The sequence below is a fragment of the Scedosporium apiospermum genome (assembly GCF_000732125.1).
Source record: "Scedosporium apiospermum strain IHEM 14462 chromosome Unknown SEQ_SAPIO_0121, whole genome shotgun sequence".
Lineage (NCBI taxonomy): Eukaryota > Fungi > Ascomycota > Sordariomycetes > Microascales > Microascaceae > Scedosporium > Scedosporium apiospermum.
The window spans coordinates 1,868,956-1,888,702 of record NW_015971822.1 but is presented as its reverse complement, the minus strand read 5'-3'; the positions used below and the strand labels follow the sequence as shown (position 1 = coordinate 1,888,702).

The window sequence follows — 19,747 nt, the reverse complement described above, 5'->3', positions numbered from 1 at the left end:
AGCCGCTGCCCTGAAAAGAACTTGGGACACGACCAGGATCGAACCCAAGCCCTCTCGGGACCACTGGTTACTGTCACCAACTGACTGCGTCAGCTGGCTTCGGTGACATCTCGCTATCTTATTGTATCTTAAATAACTATCACGGGGAAATTTTTGGGATCGAGGCAGGGAAGGAGCAAGTTGCATAGGATTTGGGTGGGGATTGGGCGGTTGTGAGGTGCATGTTCCCGCAGGCTATATATAATAAGGCCACGGAAGACCAGAATCCTCAAACATTAATGAGGAATTGCCATTCGCGCGGTTCAAGAAACCGGCCTTATTAGAACCCGGAAAGACCAAGCATGGTAACTTGAGTGTATTAAAGTACAAGACTGAAGTTCCACCAAGGGGGATTCGCGGAGCTGGGCCATTTGAGAGAGCATATATTTACGAAGTAGTCCTTTTTGTAGTATATCCTAGCTACACGTTTGATTGTGTTTCCTGCAATGCTGTTGCCTAGCTATGCGGAATGATCATTTGTCGACCTTTCCAAGTCATGATTAGTTACAGTACTTCCACAAAATGAAGTGGTTTTCTGGCTCAGTATTTACCGGATGTGCGTCTGTACGCTCGGTGGAAGCCTTAAATTCAAAATTCAATCTAACCGCTCCACACTTCTCCTGCATCTCAGAGACTTTGTCTTTTAATAGGGGCCAGCTTGGAAGGGGCATTGGTGGCAGCTTGAATCGACAGACAAGATCTTCCGTCATAAATATAGCAGTGATCGCGTACCCTTCGAGGATTTCGCGGCCAATTCGGGCGTCGAGAATCACTCTGGGACATATTAGAAGGATTAAATATAATATAAAAGTAAACATGAAAGGGGAAGAGAAACGTACGAGCCGCCAGTATCAAGAGCTTTGCTCTAGACTTCACATCCTGCCTTTTGGAGTGCTGATCGAGAAATCTCGCGGGTTAACCTGGCCCCTCTCTCAGCAGGAAACACATGGAGATGAGACTTGGTAAAGTAGTCAACTCGAGATCCTTTGGCGAGTAGATCTACTACCATGGCCTTCCGAGAAGCGCCTCGACCGCCTAGAAACGTTTCGATATGGCCTGGAAATGGTTCGTATCTCAGACAATGTATCAGAACACATCCCTTATCACCGAAGAACCATTCTACGACGGATTGTACGGCCTAAAAATAAGTTAGAAAAAAACACTTTAGAGTAATTCGTTTCATCCCTCCTTACCGGATTACAGAGTATGTGTTGCATTAAAAAGTCCATGCCGACCTCCGTGCAGAAGGGGAACTCTCTCTGCTCAAACGCCCACACATGCTCTCCCACATCCGGCTCGCACATATCTGCGAAACCCTGTTCAAGGAGGGATCGCTTCGCTTCACCCAGCGAAAACGTGTCTGGTTCCATGAGGTCGGCTGTATCGAAGAGTATTGTTGATTGCGCAAGACTGGGGCTCTTATTTTCGCGATACCCCTCGTCGAGCCATGAAGTTTTACCCCCTCACGAGAGCAGGAGACGGTACAGGGAATAAAATAACGGAAGAGTCATTGAATAATTCAGGTTTCCCCGCCACTGGGCGGTCAAGTCTCCTCATTGCCGTTGGATGATGATAATCTTACAATTGTACCCTCCGCCCGGGAACTGGACAGCGGCCGACAGGGATCACGGATCTGTGATAGACCACCATTGCTGTGGACAAGCATCACAGATCTGTGATAGAGCAGTCCCTCACAGACATCACAGATTCGGATTACATGTATCACAGATCCATGTCAGGCCCATAACAGGTCTACGGTAGACCAACCCTCACCCCTCACCCCCAACGGCCGCAAGATCACAGATCTGTGATTGACATGGCCTACTCTTCACAAAAGAGAACGCTCTTGAAGCATGGCTGTTGGATTCATTAGTTTTGGGGATCAAGTGAAGTTGGGACCTCCCAGTGGTTGCCAGTGGTTGCCAGTGGATGCCAGCTGATAGAAGTGTCGATCATGTGATCCCGCGATTTTCCGTAGGAAGCAGGATCAATTGGAGTCCAGCAAAAAAAGTGTGTCGATCGCGGAGGACTCTCCTCCCAGCTCCTATGTAAATCCAGCATTGTCAAGTCTGCACAAGGACTGGGCCGGTATGAAGAGACTGGCAACCCATTCCATATGGCGGCGGCCTCTTACTCCGATCTTGCGCTACAGAGCACCCCAATTCTTCCGCTCTGCTAGCTCTGGTAAGTTTTCGCCCATGCACTCTCCACTGGTCTTACATGTACCTGCGCCGAAGCTCATCACAGGAACCAAAATGTCCCAGATACCACGACCAGCCTCCCGCCGGCGCTCCTCCAGCGCGCCCGTAACCTAGCATCCGAACACGACCGGCTATCCAAATCCCTCTCCGACTCCTTCGACACCAAGACTGCCCGGCGCGTAGGCGAGCTCTCCAACGTCGCCACGGCCCTCCAAGAATTCGATGAAGCGCAAGACTCCCTCGCCGAGCTCCACAGCCTCCTCACCTCCCAGGATGCCGAACTGCGCCAGCTCGCCGCCGACGAGCTCGAGCCCACGACCGAGCGCGTCGAGGCCCTCGTGCACAAACTCACGGCAGCGCTAACGCCGAAGCACCCCTTCGCCGACATGCCGTGCCTCCTCGAGTTCCGCCCCGGCCCGGGAGGTCTTGAAGGGCGGTTCTTCACGGATACCCTCTTCCGCATGTACAAGCAGTATCTTTCGCGGCACGGCTTCCGCGTCCGCATCGTCAAGTACGAAATCGCCGACTCGGCCGGTGATTCTACCGGCGCCGCTGGAGAGAACCCTGTGCAGGAGGCCGTGCTCGAGGTCGAGGATGTCGGTTCTTACGATTTGCTGCGCGGGGAGGCGGGGATGCACCGCGTGCAGCGAATTCCCGTTACGGAGAGCAAAGGCCGCACGCACACATCCGCCGTGGCGTTGTGGGTTCTTCCGTCGTTCCCCGAGAGCAACGCTGAAACAGCAGACTATGACGATCCCGAGAGCATCTTCTACATTAACCCGTCCGACGTGAAGCAGGAGGTCATGCGTGCGCGAGGTGCCGGAGGCCAGCACGTTAATAAGACGGAGTCTGCGGTCCGCTTGACGCATATTCCCACGGGGACGTCGGTGAGCATGCAGGACTCGCGGTCGCAGGTGAGGAACCGCGTGGCGGCGTGGCAGCTACTGCGGGCGAGGGTCGCGCAGCAGAGGAGGGAAGAGAGGGAAGAGATGGCGTTTAGCTTGAGGAATAGCGTGCTGGCCAAAGATAAGATTACGAGGGCGGACAAGATTAGGACGTACAACTATTCCCAGGACAGGTGTACGGATCATAGGAGCGGGTTGGATGTACACAATTTGCCGGATGTACTTGAGGGCGGCGAGACGCTAGACAGGGTGATTCAGAGTGTGCGGGAATGGATGGTAGCGAGAGATATCCGTGCCATGATGGCCGACGAGGAGGCAAAGGCCACAGCCGAAAACGGCAACGACAAGAAGGCGTAATTATTGTACGATATGATACATGGATGGATGTATATGAGCGATGAGGAAACCCCCACGCGATGTATAGAACTGTACCATTAGAGAAGAATAAAGAAAGAAAGGAAAGAAAAGCTATAGATTTCGAATTACTGGTTTCAGGGATCTTATCCCTCCGACCTGCCCCGACACAAGACCAAAGAATATTGAACATCTCGACGCCGATGAAACCAGGCACAAGTCGAAACAACGAAATGACCATCGGGATCGGGCCCGGTAAGCGTCAAGAATACTACCACGAGCCTAAGAAGAGAAAATCAAGCGAGCACCCATTCGTACAACCTATCCCAGTTCCACAGCTCCGTCTCACACGCCCCTCGCCGCGCTCACCACGAATTCACCCACCCCCCTCTGCCAGAGCCCTGTACTCCTCCGGCATCTCCGGCCAAACATCCACTCCATCCAGAATCACAAGCTGCATCCCGCCCACCAAATGCTGCAAGACATGGCAATGCAGCAACCAAGCCCCTGGGTTCCTAGAATGGTACCTCAGCGCCATCCAGGCCACGTCCTGCCCGGGCTCCAACCCCACTCTCAACGATGTGAAGCTATCCTTGAGCGGCGGGTCGACGATGTTGAACGACAAGGGCATGTCTCTGGCCGCGTCTTGGACGCTGTTCCACATCCAGGGGCCATATCCGGTGCCTAGGAGGTGCATTCTCCCGCCGTGCTTGTGGATGGGATGGGCGGGGTTGGGTGATACGTGCGTGACGAAGATGAGATCGATCCAGGTGTTATTTTGCGTTGAGATTGTGAGGTTGGTTGTTGTTTGGGGGTCCAGAAGAAAGGGACTCCTGCCTTCGAGGTCGGATGACTCGAGAGGACCAGAGTTCATCATCCAGATGTAAGCGGGCTCGGTGTTGCCCATTTCGAAGACGAAAGTGGCATCTGCTGCCTCTGGAACCAGCACCGGCGGAAACGGCTTTGCGGATGTCTCGTTGAAGATGGTGACGTTGTCCGAGACGGCTCTCCCTGCGTCGTTGATATACGGCACCGATTCATTTCTCCCATCACCACCTGCGCCTGCAATTGTGACATCCAGAGTCCCATAACCAGCGATGATCTGCGGATCGCTCACCGACGCCACACGAATAGCGAACTTGCCTGCCTTATCCGCCTTGATGAGGACGGAGTACCGCTCCCCGTTGGAGACCGTGACTGCTTGTGCTTCTCTCGGTTCGACGTACCGTCCATCCACGGCATACACCCACAGCGAATGCTCGTCGATCGACACCGTGGCGGTTATGGATTGGAAAGCCCCGATAAAGTGGATGGCAACCCAGCTTTCATCGGCGCAGGAGGTATTTTGGCTGATGGTTATGACCTCTCGGGATCCTTCCGTGCTCCTACAATCGCCGAATACGTAGCTCGGGACAAGACTGCCATTTCCATGACCGTTCCAGGCCAGAGCAATCAACTCTGGTGGGTAACATCTTCATTTGGTTATCTTGTACGTCAGCACCTCAGAAAGGAAGGTTTTTGCTTTCACTTCTGCGAGGTGTGCGGGAGGCCGACTCACCCTTTGTCCGTCATGTTCAAATTCAACTTACTAAGTTGTTTCCGTTGCAAGTCACTCAGCAGCTTATCGATCTCAGCCGGATCAGGACAACGAACACTCCCTTTCCCATTAATTAGGATTGAGTCCCAACACGCCGGGTCGAGAGCAGCCGCTTGCGTCAGTGTCCAAGCCTCACTACCTGTCAAGTTTCTAAAATCTGAGAGCAGCAGAGGATAAGCGACATCATCCGCCCGCTTCATCGTCTCTATTGCCAGCGAACTGTTCGATATTTGGTCAAAAGGTCTGGGTGTGTCTGACCGAGGAACGATAACGAGACTGCCGAAGAGGCCATCTTCGCTTTCGTGGCGAGAGTGCGAGTGGTACCAGTAGCTGCCGTACTGAGTCGCCGTCCATCGATATGTGAAGGAATTGCCGGGCTCGATGGGTCTTTGGCTTACACCAGGGCTTCCGTCGGACCAGGGGGTGTTGTGCATTTCGATGCCTGTGGTTTTTCGGTTTCCCGAACATGTTAGCCCTCTCATTCATGGTACATTCTAGAAGAGAATCTCTAACCGTGGAAGTGGATGCTGGTGGAGTTATTGAGGTTGTTTTCCACTACGACTGCCACCTCGTCACCCTGCCATACTTGCAAAGTTGGACCTGGGAATTGGCCATTCACCAGAATCATTTGTCTCGCGTTTCCATTCGGACTCCAACTTCCCCTCGTCAACGAAAGCTTGAACGTACGCGTTGTTTGACCCAGCACGGAAGCAGACATGAAGAGGGCAAGCCCGACCACCGCGTTTAGAATCGAACAAGACATCTTAGGAAAGGGCAGAACGACCGAAAATGAGGATGCTGAGATATCTATAGAACTGCTAGAGTCAAAGAGGTTCTAGAAACCTCCCCTCACAGCGACCACTGGATTCCAAGCCGGGCGGCTCTTATATGCAGTCTGGGTCAACGCATGTCATCGGGTCGATAATCAGCCATGGGCTCTTGGGATCCCTACGTGTGTTGTGGGCATGCCGGGTTTCCGAGAAGGAGATAGGGCTTCCGAGTTGGATGGCCTTTTGTCTGGCGGACAATTCCTCTCGATGAATATTCATGTTGTGCCTCCTGACTGCATACGACGGCTGGAGGAGACCGAAACAGTCTTTCCTCGGAAGATTCCCTGCTTTCATCGCCGTTACCCCTATCCATTCTCGTCCAGGGCTTCATCTCCGCTCGGCTGCTCACATATTCGAAGAGGCTGCTGACGAAAAAACAGAATGGAGACCTGTTTCCCGGCGAAATTGCCCTCGTCCACGGAGTAAGGGGAATCACGACGTGGCATGCCCAAGCCCAACGCATCTGAACGCCACAACCTTAGAGCATGAACCTGTGGACAATCTCCCCAGCAACAGGCTTCCAAGGGGTCATTTACATATAACCTCTTTCTCCCGACCACAAGTCTCACTTTTCCTGTCATGGGATCATCCACTCTCCATCAGTTCCCCACCGGAACTAGGACGTGCTTGTTTCCCGCTGACGACCCCTCGATGTATCACAACCATGGCGCATGTCTCCCATGCAGGAAAATATGCGGCTTCCCGAGGTCGAGGCCAAGGTTCGGAGGAATTTGGGTGACCATCAGCCCATCTTTTCAGGTGGTCCTCGTAGTCTTGCATGCATCTGCTGCCCATTTTTAGAAGCTAGTTCTCTTCTTTTCGTTATTGATTTATTTAATATTTTTTTTTTCGTTTATTAATTTATTCTTAATTTTTTATCTTGGTCGGTTCCTGCTGCCGGGTGTGAAGGTCAGAATCGGTAAAGAGTGGGTAATCCGGCTCCGGCAAGCCGCGGGAGACCGGGAAAGGGAAAATGGGGATTTCCCTTCTCTCTCTCTCTCTCTCTCTCTCTCGCGTTTGTGCGAGCGAAGTATCCAAGTATCCAATTCCAATTCCAATTCAATTGATTCAAAATCTCAATCCAGTTATCACCAGCCAAAACATTTACCCCCTGCTAGACTATGTTGGAGATGCCTTGGCGCGTCTGTAATTCGGTTGCCTGGTGATTGTGTTAGTATTGTTGGTATTGAGGCTGAGATCCAGTGCAGGCAACAGAATTTCTTCCCCTTCAAGTACCGGTATTAAGAGGCTCGCCAAAAACATATAAACCCGGTTGACGCATCGAGAAAGTGCCTCAGTACAGGACGAATTATCCAGACTCATCCTGGAAAAAAGATTCCCTGTGTACAGTTTCACCAGCCAAATGCTTCACACAACCCGCCCCGTCCAAATCCAATCACCTCCCCTTCCCTTCCCGTCACCAACTCCACCACAAGACATCGTCAACCCTCACCATCTTCCCCTCCAAGCCATGGATCCCACAGCTATAACCACCACCTCCCCCATCACCACCTCATCCACTCCCAACTCCAAACCCAAACTCCGATTCTCCGACCTCCCTGCCGAAATCCGCGACCTCATCTGGGACCACACCCTTCCCACCCACCCCCGCGTCTTCCACATCCGCCGCTTCGAACGCCCCCACCAAACCAGCGACATCGCCAACGACCCCCTCGACCGCCAGGCCTTCGCAGCCCACCTCACCCGCACCCTCACAACACCGCCCAAGCGCCTCGCCAAATTCTACGTCTCCCACCCCCCTCCCGCAGCGACGCAAATCTGCTCCGAATCCCGCCGCGCCGCCCTCCGCCGCGGCTTCTTCCTCCTCCCCGCCTCGTCTCCGCGCGCGGGTTCCTGCCTCTGGTTCAACGCCAACCTGGACGTCGTCTACCTCGATCGCATGCTGCGCGCGAGCCTCGCTCAGGATCGGGGTAAGCCCGAGTTCGTGGTGCCGGGGTTCGAGCGCGTTAGGCACGTCGCCGTCGAGTGGCGTTGGTTCACGAATAACGGCGCCGTTCCTGTGGAGGACTGGTCTGGGCCTCCTATGCTGAGGTTGCTGAGTCAGAAGATGGCGTCGGTTTATGCCTATCTTCCGAACGTGACTACCCTTCATTATGTGTTACCGTTGGTGCGGTATCAGGGCGGCATCCCCTGGGGCAGGGAACCCGATGGAGCGTCGGATTTCGAGGGGCAGCTTGTTGATTTGCCGTCGGGGATCATTGTGCCCTTTGAGAGTGGGCATAGGCGGTGGGAACGTGTGCAGGAGGCGTTGGTCAAGGCGCTTGGCCAGGAGTTCATGAGGGAGACGTGGGAGAGGTCGTTCAAGGGGAAGGGTACCTATCCGCCCGAGCTGGAGGGTAACTGGCTGAAACGGGTTGGGTTGGATAAGAGGGCCCTCGTGACACCTAGTATTCACGAGTTTACTTGGTGATGCCTTGTCCGGCGTGGAGGAGGTGCCTAGGAGAGTATCAGATTAAACAACTTGGTTGGAATCTGACAAGATAATGTCGGTGTAATATAAATTCCTACACATCTCCATCCAACCATCGCCAAGATGAAAACTGCTTACCCCATCCAGATCAAACACGCCCATCATCCCTTCCCACAGCTCTGGGCCTTTTTACGAGCCCCGTGTCACAACATCCCCAGTCTTTTCGAATTACATTGCGTAAACGAAGCCGTAGTGCAACCAACCTTCCCCGCTCAACTCTTGTTTACCCTCCCCTACCTCTTCCCGTGAATGAAAGAACCGAGTGAACCAAACTAAGCCAGGAAGGAAAGAAGAAGAGACCAGGAATGTTCCGGCCAGTAATATAAATAGAATAAATAGATCAGTTCAATGCTGTCTCAGCCCAGGTATTCCAAGCTTCTCTGTGAGACGTGAGTCCTACATTAAGTCAGTTATAGTAGACACCAGCCAACATCTTTACCACCTTCTTTATTGAACACCTATAGGCAATTAATGAAATCTGTATACATTCCCAATTGGTCACTAACATAGCTCTCCCAATATAACGTTATCTATACCCCGTTAATCAAGCTTACTTACTACATATTATACTCATAAAAGGTAGCTGAGACAAAGTCTAGCTTACAATGAGTTAGGACACAGGACGACATGGGGGCTGGTGATGACAAGGAACAAAGGAATCTCTACCTGTCATGTTACTCTCCTGACTTTCAGTCAAAATCCTTAGAGGCACACTCTGAAGTTAACGCAGTCATTGAAGACTTGATACACAATCATCACGAGGATCCCGGGACTTCAGTTCACTGTATCTTATATTGTAACTGCTAAACGTGGAAAGTTCTCCTCCACCCATGACCGAACGATTCGGAATGCTGCCAAACTGGCAACGATCCTCACGAGGGCCCAAGTTCGCATTTCTCATAAAAAAAAACTGGTCCAAACCAAAGCCCCTTGCATGTTCCAACGTCATGTATGATGGAAAGAGAAAAATGAATAGCCTGACATGGGCCTCATCCACCAAACAATCGCGGCCGCCAGAGCCACGCAACTGGTTTGGGTGCAGCAGAGTTCTGCATAAGAAAATGCAAACGGCGAGCAAATATCAAATTTGCCCATGCCACCATTCCTGGTTGCTGGGATCTTCCACCCTAGCCGGCCTGTCTCGAAGTAAAAGAAGTCTTCCAGTCTGCAGTACCTTCCCTTTTCCGTGGTATATTCGTCAAAAACCTGACCCTCCTCCGTCTAAAACCAAAACGGTAATGAGAAAATTCCTGATTCGTCCAAGTATAAAAAAGGGTGGTCGTCACAGTTGGTGTGTTTCGGCGATCGACCGTCGAATTGAATGCTGCCATGATCTGGCAGTTGCAAATGATGTCCCCGCCACCCTCAGAGAGGAATAGAGGAAACGTCGGGAGGATGGAGAATGGAACAAAGTCGAAACAAAACGACGAATAACGATAAAAAAAGAGGCCAGTGATGAAACCAGAATCAATAGAGCCGGAATGACAGGCAGCGGACGCCACAGACGCACAGACTCCAACGGCAACCGTTATGCACAGCCGGACCCGTCTGCGTTCTTCAAGCCGTCTCGAAAACAAATGAGTGGACAAGAAGGGAACAAAAAGTAGTAGTAGTAAGTAATGATAAAGGAAAACGTGTCGAGGAACCGTAATAGTCGTAAAGAGGTAAATGAAAGACCGAAAAGAATAGACAAGCCAACCCGTCTACGCCGTCACAGTAGGTCCGCCCCTGGTCAGGACCAGCCTCGGCGCCTTTCGCTGTCCATCCAGACCCTGGGCCGCCTTATCAGATCCCTGAGCGTTCTTAAAGACACTAGCAAAGCTACCGTCGTTCTCCGCAGCACCGTCGACACTGTCGCGAACCTTCTCTCGCGAGGAAGGGCGGTCAGAGCCAATGGCGCCCCAGCTTCCACTGGCCGACGTCCGCGAGCTAGGTAGAGAGCACTCAATATCGCCAGCGAGGCTGCCGGAACCGCTGCGTCCCGAGTCGGATTCGTTGTCGGTGATGGGGGTCTCGGACTCCGCCGCACTCTCCGATACGGGGCTCATGCTACCAGTGGAGCTACCGGTGCCCTTGCGTCGTTCCTTGCCGGCTCGGACAAGGTTGTGGACGGCGGACCGGCGGGTGCGGGCAGCGAAGTTCTTGCTACCCTCGTGCTTGGCAGTAGGCTTGGAGACGAGCTCATCAAACGAAGGAGGTCCTCGAGGTTGTCGAATTGGGTGTTCACCGGCACGTGCCTGACCAGGTCCGTAACCACCAGTCAGGGGAGTCAAGGGGAATACAGCCGACTTCGGAGCCTTCTGGGCATCGTGAACATTGACAGAGAGCCCGTTAGCGTTGACGGAAGAGGCCTTCTTATGACCTCGTCGGAAAGCATTGGCAGACGGAGGAGGGAGAGGCGCATGTTCGGTGGGCGATTCGTAACGCTTGGGAGGCGAGTTGCTCCTGCTGAAGCTTGTGGGCGTCGCCTCGGGAGGGGGCGAGACCTGAAGGCGAGGAGCATTGATCTGCTGCTGCTGTTGCTGCTGCTGCTGCTGGAGCTGGAGTTGCTGTTGTTGTTGCAACTGCTGAAGCTGCTGGAGTTGTTGGAGCTGTTGCAATTGCTGAAGCTGCTGCTGCTGCTGTTGGAGGGCCGCATACTGGGAGAGCTGGGCTTGATCGACGTATTGGCTGGCGGTGCTCTGGTCGACCAAGTAGGTCGGCTGACCAGTGGCGGGGTCAATGAAGGCGTAGACGCTGGGCTGGGCGCCGGGAACAGAACGGCCCTGGTTCTGGCCATACAGGGCGAACTGCTGCTGCTGAATCTGAGGGTTGATAGCGAGTCCCTGGAACTGCTGAGCGGCGGCCTGGACGTCGCGGAGCTGCTGCTGCAGGCGCTGCTGCTGCTGAGCAAGATACGTGTTGGTAGCAACCAGCTGAGCGTACATCGAAGGGTCCATCTGCTCCTGCATCTGGGGGTCGAACTGCAGCTCGGGAGGAGCAAGAACCTGGTCAGCGGTATACTGCTGGCTCATGTGCATCAGCGCGTTGAAAGGGGCCTGCTGACCACTGCTGCCGTATCGGGGCAGAGCAGTCTTGGGAGCGTTGTAAGCATCGTGGGACGCAGTGTAGGAGTTGACATTGACCTTGGCGAATTGTTGCTGGGGCTGCTGAGCCATGGAGGTCTGCGACGGGAAGGACGAAGCGGTGGCGGTCTTGGGAGCGGTCCTCAGACCAGCCAAAAGGTGAGAGCGGCTGGTGCGGGGAGTGGGAGCGCCATTATCCTTATCAGTCGAGGCCTTGATGGCATCGAAGGAGAGCGGCTTGATGTTCTGGCCACCGCGACGAGACGCCAGACCTGAACCGGCCATGGGAAATCCGCTGGAGGCAAAGTTGTTGGAGGTCATTTTTGGGGGTTGTTTGAGCAGAGGACCACCTGTGTCAAATGCTCAAAAAAAGGATGTCAAGTCTATCGATAAGAAGACGACTGTTGAAGAGGCGAAAAAAAATGCTGAATTCGTTCGAAGGAGTGGAAGAATCGCAGAGAGAAGGGAAAACAAACACAAGTGAAACTTGCCTAGTGGCAGGAATTACAAATGAGGAATATTATGCTGAGGCTGTCGATTTGAAGTATCGCGAGGCTTGAAGGAGTCAGTGGGAAGAGATGCCGACTGATTTTGTTTTTCGCGTTTGATCGAGCTGCTGGGCGGAAGACAAGGTGTTGCGAAGTTCAAATCCAAGAAAGAGTTTGAATTCCAGAGGCAGAATGAGAAATGTCAATCTGTGCTGCCAATATTAAGGAGGAAGGGTCCAGTATACCCGAGATGAATCAGAAGCGCTAGGCAAGGCGTGAATGAATGGAGCACTGGGGGAAGGAGCTGTCCGAGGAGCTGGTTGCAAAAGCTGAAGGAAGTGGAAGGAAGGACGGATGCCAGATACAGGCCAAGTCGATGCAGGCGCGATGGACTAGGAGGAAGCGAAGCAGGAGCGATCGTGGAATGCTGAAGAAGTCCAAGGCGGCTTTGTCTGCTGGTCGAGTCCGAAGAGTATTGAGGCGCCAAAAAAAAGAGAGCTTCAATATTCCTTTCACACGCATACACAACTGTTGCAGTACCCTGAGAAAAACACCTTCCGAGAGATATCCTGACGAGACAGCGGCTTGGCTATCGGCGATGCGCGAATTAAGAGTTAATGTTGTCGAATTTATATTGTACGAGGAAACCAAGCGAGAAGAATAAAATGCAGAAAATTCCAGATCAATAGTACAAGAGATTAAAACAGGATCGGTCTGATATTGTCGGGGTTCGGCCAGGACAGAAGATGAACTTGCTTCGTCGTCGAATAATCCCGAAATTTCGTTCGTGGCGAGTGTTTTTGGACGGTCGAGAGAGAAAAACAGACAACTACTACTCTTTCTTCAAGTTGCACAGTCTTGTTGTGGGCGACGATGGAATTCGGCGTACCGCGGGCGCGAAAAAGAAATCGGAGGAAAAAGAAGAAATGATAAAATGAGAGCTTGAGTGTTCAAAGAGAATGCAATTCTTTTTTTCGTTTCTTTTTGAGATTGACTCTAACAACAACGACCACGAGCGAGCAGCAAGAGAGAGGGGGAGGGGGAAAGAGCTAAGGAGAGGGGGAAAAAAAGTTGAAAGGAGATGAAGGGCGGTGTGGTTAGAAGGAAGAGGGAGAGAAGAAGTAGTGTAAATGGTTTGGACGAGATGGATTTGTGGAGGCGGACCAAGGACGAGTGCACGAGTGATGGGACTGGCGACTGGCGACTGCGACTGGCGACTGGGAGTGGAGCGGGAGGGTACCACTACCTGCATCGGGCCACACAGAAAGCAGAGGAGCGAGTCGTTGTCGAATAGGATCGCGCGAACCGAGTGGGCGCTGTCTGCGGATCACCTAAAGGGCTGGCCAATGAGAACGCGCCTAGGGCAAGAATCTAGCCACCCGCTAGAAAGCTGGCAAGTATCGGGTACATGAAGCGCCGTGTACACTCCACACCTCACAGACTCAGATGGTGCCCCATTACTCGTATAAGTGTCCTCCCCTCTCACGGACACGCACCGCTTCCCACACTACTCCGTACAAAGTACGAAGTACACTACGGCGCCGATGTCAGTGGCAAGAGCAAGACAGGGACAACGATACAATTACCTGACGTCAAAGTACGTACTCCCCAGGGGCTATATCCCCCTGTGATTCAAAGTATCGAAGCGTCGCGGATACCAATAGGACATGGTAGATGCTTCCACCCTTCCTTACCTCATCGTGCGAGTAAGTCGGCACAATCCACCATGGCACATAACTGAACCCCCTTCGCAATCGTGGGTGGCTGGATGCAGTGGATGGAGACTGCCCCTTTGGCCTTAGGGGCCAAAAATGGGCAAAAGGTGGGCTCGCTTGAGCTACAGGCAACCAATCAGAATCTTGATTCAGGGCGATTAAAAGGTACGTCACGTTTGCCAGACGCCATTACAATACATTGCCCCACTCATTGGGGAAAATCCCAGAAAAGAAACCAGGCACCACGCACTGCCTACCCCTTGCTTCCTGCTCGGAGGCGGAGAAAAGTTCGAATGGAGGATTGCGATCGCAAGCCTGATAATAATAACCAGAGTATGCATATGACAAGTATACTGTGCATGACACCGACTGAGTAACGAGGCACTGCTCGATCTAAACTTATGTTTGCATGCGACGTACAATGTAACAATAATAATAATAACAAAACTACTCATAAGCAATGCATTTGAATGATCTCTTTTTGGCATCAGTTAACAATAGATCAGGTTGTCGTCGCCGTTTGGGAGGAGTTATTCGGGCCATCCTTCATCGGTTTATTTTCGTGTTTTCGCTTTCCGTGGGCTTTTGCCCCCCTGAGTCCCTACAGGATCACCAAGCATGAGGGCCCAGCGAATCATCGTGGTCGAGACCCAATCTTTAAGAGATCCGCGCAGTGCTGGGGAATGAGGCGCGATGAGACTTGCTGCCCAATGCCTACCCACTTTTTTTATATGCCAGTTTCGAATTGCGAAAGAAAAGAAAGAGAGAGATAGAGAGGAAAAAGAAAAAAAGGAAAAAAAAATGGACTTGAAGAATATTGAAGAAACCCTCAAGAGCAGCGGATGCGGGTCGATCAGGGTCGCCTACAAAGCAGGTCATTCTTCTCTGCCCCCAGAACCCAGAGACTTGGTAATATTAAGGGACAGCTAGTCCTGCTTGGTGGTGATCGCATGAATTCTCCCGTCAATCAACCTTTCCCAAAGTAGGGATAGACTCGATGGAGGATGCGGAAAAACCAGGCATTCACCCTTTCAGCGCACGGCATTGATCGCCATAATGCTCAACCAAAGGCCAAATGCCATCACCATTGATCTCTACTTCGTAGAGTATTGCCCTTCGCCCAAGTACGGAGTAGACGCCAGTCATATTACTCCGTACATTACGAAGTATATCTGGGCACTTTGAGAATGACAGTCGCAAACAGATTGACGGAACCCCACTGTCCACACTTTGGGGATCCCGGTTGCTTGTCCAGGCGTAGAGCTGAGGAATTTGTTTCATCTAGAAATGTTTCGAGTTGACTGCCAATAAAGAATGAGCGCAATTACTCTCAAGACAGCGCTCGACTCACGTTCTCCCTCTTAAATCTGCTTTAAGTGACATCACCCTCGGACCTCTTGGAAGCCCTCGACAAGAAGCTTCGAGCCTACGGAGTACTGAGGATATTACTCTGGAAATACTTGGTGCTCCGAAGCAAGTGGAAAATTTCGGGCCACTGTCCTAATTCACCAGCTCACCAGACACTACTCCGTACGATTTCCGCGACTGGTGGAAGTGGACATGGTGGATTGTTGGCAAGACTAGCCGAAATTCTCCGCACAGCCTTCTTCCTCCCCTTTTGTTCTGGAAATGGTTTTACGAAGTAAACTACGAAGTACTCGGTGCCCCTTGACCCTTGCTCATGATACCTGAGACAGTATCCTGCATGCTCCGTAGTCCGTGAGCTGCCCGATAGGCAACCCCTGATTTGGCAAGGATTCCGCCGTCACATTTCTCGGGCAGAAAACGACCCTCTTTCCACGAAGCGATGTCACGAGACACCGAGCTTTGGACTGGACCCTTGACCGGATTTGGATGGCATCTGATGTTTGCGTTTTTCGTTCGGGGGCTACGAAGCACAGCCGGATTCGTAGCATGGAAACAAGTGAACGAATAGAGGGGGGCTGAGATAGGCGGGAACACCATCGATTGTCATTAAATGTTTCTAGTCTCCATGCTAAATTAGAGAAGAGAATTTTTTTTTGCAAATCTTTATATGAAATACGAGACTTGCATACAGTAGCGTTCACTACGCGACACGGAAAAGATGGACTCTTGTTAGCCCGATTCTTATTTCTCCTAGCAAGCACTGGAGAAAAGAGGGAGAAAAATATCCCTCCGATTCAATAGTGGCGCCCGGCTGCATACCAGATTAATTTCCGTCCTTTTCTAGCCCCCATCGCGCGCTGAGTCTCCCTCACATGGAGAGAGGACAGCACACGGTATTCACTTCACCTCGGCAGGGCATGGCTTGGTTTCGCGTATCTGCAGAGAAACCCACTGCGGCCTTAGAGAGTCCCGCAACACATGTCAGTAAACAAAGGACATTCATCAATCTGTCAAAATAGGAACTCCAGATGCGCTTAAATTCAAATTTAGAACCATTGGGATACTGGCAAACGTTGAAATTTCCGAGAATACGGACCAGAAGGAAAATAAGTGGCGTTCTCGGTGCCCCTCTTCCCAGACCAGCACGACCAAGACGATGGACCGCGATCCCACAATCTACCCCCCCACCGCTGCGTCTTTGCCTCCAGAGCGGGACTGCTCCATCTGCTTTTAATTAGCTTCTGCTCATCCTTCTCCAAGTAGAAGAGACGTAGTGTGCACTACTAGCATAGTGTACGTCGAAAGCCGAATGCCGGCCCCTCACTAGTGTAGGTCCGTTTCCTGCTCTTTGGGCCAAATTTCCGCTCTCAAGCCGAAAATACTTCGAAGGAATACACATTGTCCGTGGATCATTGGCAATTGAGATTCGAAAGGAGATAATAGTGTCATTTGCTTGGGCAGACATGCGGTCTCCTTTTCCTGACCAGACTATGCGCTGTCACGTCCTGTCCTCGACTCGCCAGCAACCGGCCCCGAGTGTGTCTAGGCCGCCCCTCAAGACTCGAGATTCGAGTCCCTGCATGCAACCTGTAAGCCATGCATCCTCAGAAAATTGGTGGAGATTGCATGGAGGCGCCCAATGTTCCAACTCCATTGAGCCAAAGGAATCCCAATGCCACCTCCCGCTTGCAGGGCACTAACTCCCTTCACAAACGTGGCCCCAGCGGAGTGGCGGAAGCTGAATTCGGTCGCCGTGATCGTGATCGATCAGGGTCACATCTCATCACCCGTAGCCGCGGAACCCATGCTCCATCGTCGAATGAGAGTGGAGTCCAAAAACACCGCAAATATCTGCACGGAAGCTCACGGAGAGCTGTCATCCTATCCAAGGACGGAAGGAATGCAGTCGGGCCTGGCCAATCTGTCTTTGGGCATGCATCAGATCTTGCCCTCGGGTACAGTGAACCAACCACGCAGGGAGGAACCGCTGGCTCGAGGGCAATATTTTAGACGCCGTTCGCGGGGGATTGTCAAATTGATCTCTTTTGCCTTTTTTTGTGCCATTGGACTGGCTGTGGTTGCAGTGGTCCACGCGTAGGCGCCAATAAGCGCCGTGACGTTGTCCTTCGTTTCCTGCACTTTAACATTGACTGGAGGATTTGATCCACGGGGATGACGAGCATGAGCAGATCGTCTAGGGGAATTCTGTGAGCGGCTTGGTATTTGCCAACTTAGCACTCTCAGAATTCCGGGCCTGTTCCCTCGTTTAATCAGTTAGCTAGCTCTGGTCCAAGTCCCAAGTAAGGTTTGCCAGTTTGTGCGACTGAATCCCCCCAGGCACCTCTTCGGACGCTCAGTCGGATTTGAGTCCAAAGCCCCTGGAAGATTGGCCGCAAAAAGGCAGTCGTCTGATTGACAGCCCCAACCGGTTATCCGGGCATGACACGGAGGCCCACGCGGGCACTTTCCTGTCTGGGGAACTGTGTCTGAGGTCTCAGGAGCAGGATCATCACCACCACCACCATGACAACCGCTGCTAACATTCGATAGAATTAGACCTGAAGAGGGAAATGGAAAGAAAGGGAAGGGGAAATCAAAAATATAGAAGAACGAAAGAAACCAAAAACAACGGGTAATAAAAATAAGAGGAAAATTAAAACCAACATCAAAAAGAGGAACGAAGTTGAATTGATCCTTCAAGGCTCGCCTCCTGCCCCGAATCGAATCTCCGGGGAGGATGATCTCCCGCTGGTCCCAACCTTGCACACCCTAGGGGTTGAACCTAGGGGCGCATGGGAATGTGATCTGGCAACGTCATCTCGGCCTTCTCGGCTAACTTCCGCGATGGTATTAGATCATCTTTCGACCTCCTCCTATGTGAGATTATCTTCCTCTCTCAGTGAAAAGGAGAGATGTTCCTTCGCCTGAACTGATATTTGGTGAGATAGTAGTGTAGCTCCTCCCCGCTTACTTCCTTCGGGATATTCCCGATGAGGCGTTGGGTGTTGAAATGGCTCAGAGTTGTCGGAGGATGATGTGGGAGTCATGTCTGCGAAAGGTGTTACATGACCCAGACGGTAGACCTAGCGAGTACTACACTAGTTAGCTCGGCGATGGTGATTAGAAGCACTGGAGGCCAGTTGTGAAAAGAATGGTCGCTTCCAGACCAGTAACGTAGGAGAGACTCGGACGAAGCGTCACCGATTTGGATGGGACCTACTATATCACCATTCTTACCACACACCTGGCGTATTGGCCCTTCAGATTCGGAAGCATCACATGTGGCATCCACCAGGGAGTAGACAGAGAGGAGCAAAGAGAACGGACCCCGGATGATACTCATTTTCCCGCGCTCCGTCAGCCCTATATACCCCATCCACACAAGAGCATCCTAGGCGGAGGCGTGAGCCTTACAGTCATCCTGAGAAATTGCAATATTGGAACATCTTCCCCATGGCTGACCGTAAAAGGGTAAGCCTAACGTGTTAATTCTGACCAACCTTGATTTCCCCGTCATCTTATCTCGTTCCTGGGCCATGAAACCGAACGTGCTAGCCTCAAAGCGTGGCGGTGTTCTTCTCCAGCTCCAATCCCCGCACCACCATCATCCTGTCTCATCCTCCGCCTCCACTAGGAGGATTGATGTCAGACGGAGGCAGCCGACCCATTTGCTCCTCCTCTTCGGACGGCTTCCTGCCTTGTTCCAGTCTTTCGAAGATTGACCCTGCGTGCGGATCGTTGCATGAAAAAAGACAAAAAAAATTGCCGCTCCTCTATCAGCCAGCCTGGAGGCCCGTTTTTCTCGTACCGGTCGGTCTGGTAGAGAACTGGATTCGTAGATCCGGTATTTCCGGTCTTCTGCGAAGACTTTATTCGAAGGATCATGCCGCATAGTCGTGCCACTCTATAGTAGTAGCCTCCGCTCGGTCCCATAATTCAACCTCACACCTTACCTATCCAGGTCCCGTCATGCTGGCTGGCCTGGCCTCTATCTCCAACTTCCACGCTCTCGTAAGTTGAGGGCATATGCCAAGGAAGGTCTGGCACCCTCTGCTACCGGTTCCGAAGGCTCAATACGATGCGTAGACATAGACTCCCCAGCATCCCGCCAGGTTCTCCGCAAAGTAATCACCATGTTCCATCCCAGGAGACCAAAAACCACTCCTCCCAACCCGGGCATTACAACTTGACAAGCAACCCAATCGGCCCGCCCAGCCCATTCTGTGTGTCATCCTGCTTATTCCATAGGCACTAGGCCCGTCACCTGCATATACAACTCCTCCCCTCGCAATATCATCCGTGATTCTGATAGTCCCAAGCCCATGCGACCTCCCCGATGTTGATAGTTCCATGCATAGATACCCTATGCGCTGGCACATCTCATACAGACCCTCGCTCTTTCTTTCCAAAACTTCGGTGTGAGACCCTAGGCGCCATAGGTCAGAAGGGAAAAAGAAAAACCAGGTGAAAGGCTAATGCGTCATTTCGCTATCCGCTGCTTTGCTGATGATGCGCATCAAAGCCACACCCAGGGAGGCCATTTTCGTATTCTCACCAGTCATATTCCCGCTCAACAGCGCTATTCGGGTTTTAGCCCTTCCAGCCCCCATATCGGCCCCATGCATAGATAGAAGAGACACCTTGTCAGACTGGCCTTCAATGGAGAGTAAAAGGCCAGCGGTACTGCCTTGGAA

General features: G+C 52.2%; 2 protein-coding genes and 2 pseudogenes across 2 annotated transcripts; 2 read left to right on the top strand and 2 right to left on the bottom strand.

Moving 5' to 3' along the window:
• Positions 1–2,129: 2,129 nt before the first annotated feature.
• SAPIO_CDS8590 (Peptide chain release factor 1, mitochondrial) lies at positions 2,130–3,502 on the top strand (the record flags this gene model as incomplete). The annotated part of the gene is made up of 2 exons (XM_016790196.1): positions 2,130–2,223; positions 2,304–3,502. The coding sequence occupies 2 exons, from the start codon at positions 2,130–2,132 to the stop codon at positions 3,500–3,502; spliced, it is 1,293 nt and encodes a 430-aa protein (XP_016640459.1).
• A 373-nt stretch (positions 3,503–3,875) lies between these two features.
• Positions 3,876–5,071, bottom strand: SAPIO_CDS8589 (uncharacterized protein; the record flags this gene model as incomplete). The annotated part of the gene is made up of 2 exons (XM_016790195.1): positions 3,876–4,971; positions 5,058–5,071. The coding sequence occupies 2 exons, from the start codon at positions 5,069–5,071 to the stop codon at positions 3,876–3,878; spliced, it is 1,110 nt and encodes a 369-aa protein (XP_016640458.1).
• A 2,218-nt stretch (positions 5,072–7,289) lies between these two features.
• On the top strand, positions 7,290–8,357 carry SAPIO_CDS8588 (annotated as a pseudogene; the record flags this gene model as incomplete).
• Positions 8,358–10,120: 1,763 nt separating this feature from the next.
• SAPIO_CDS8587 lies at positions 10,121–11,803 on the bottom strand (annotated as a pseudogene; the record flags this gene model as incomplete).
• Between the last annotated feature and the right edge of the window lie 7,944 nt (positions 11,804–19,747).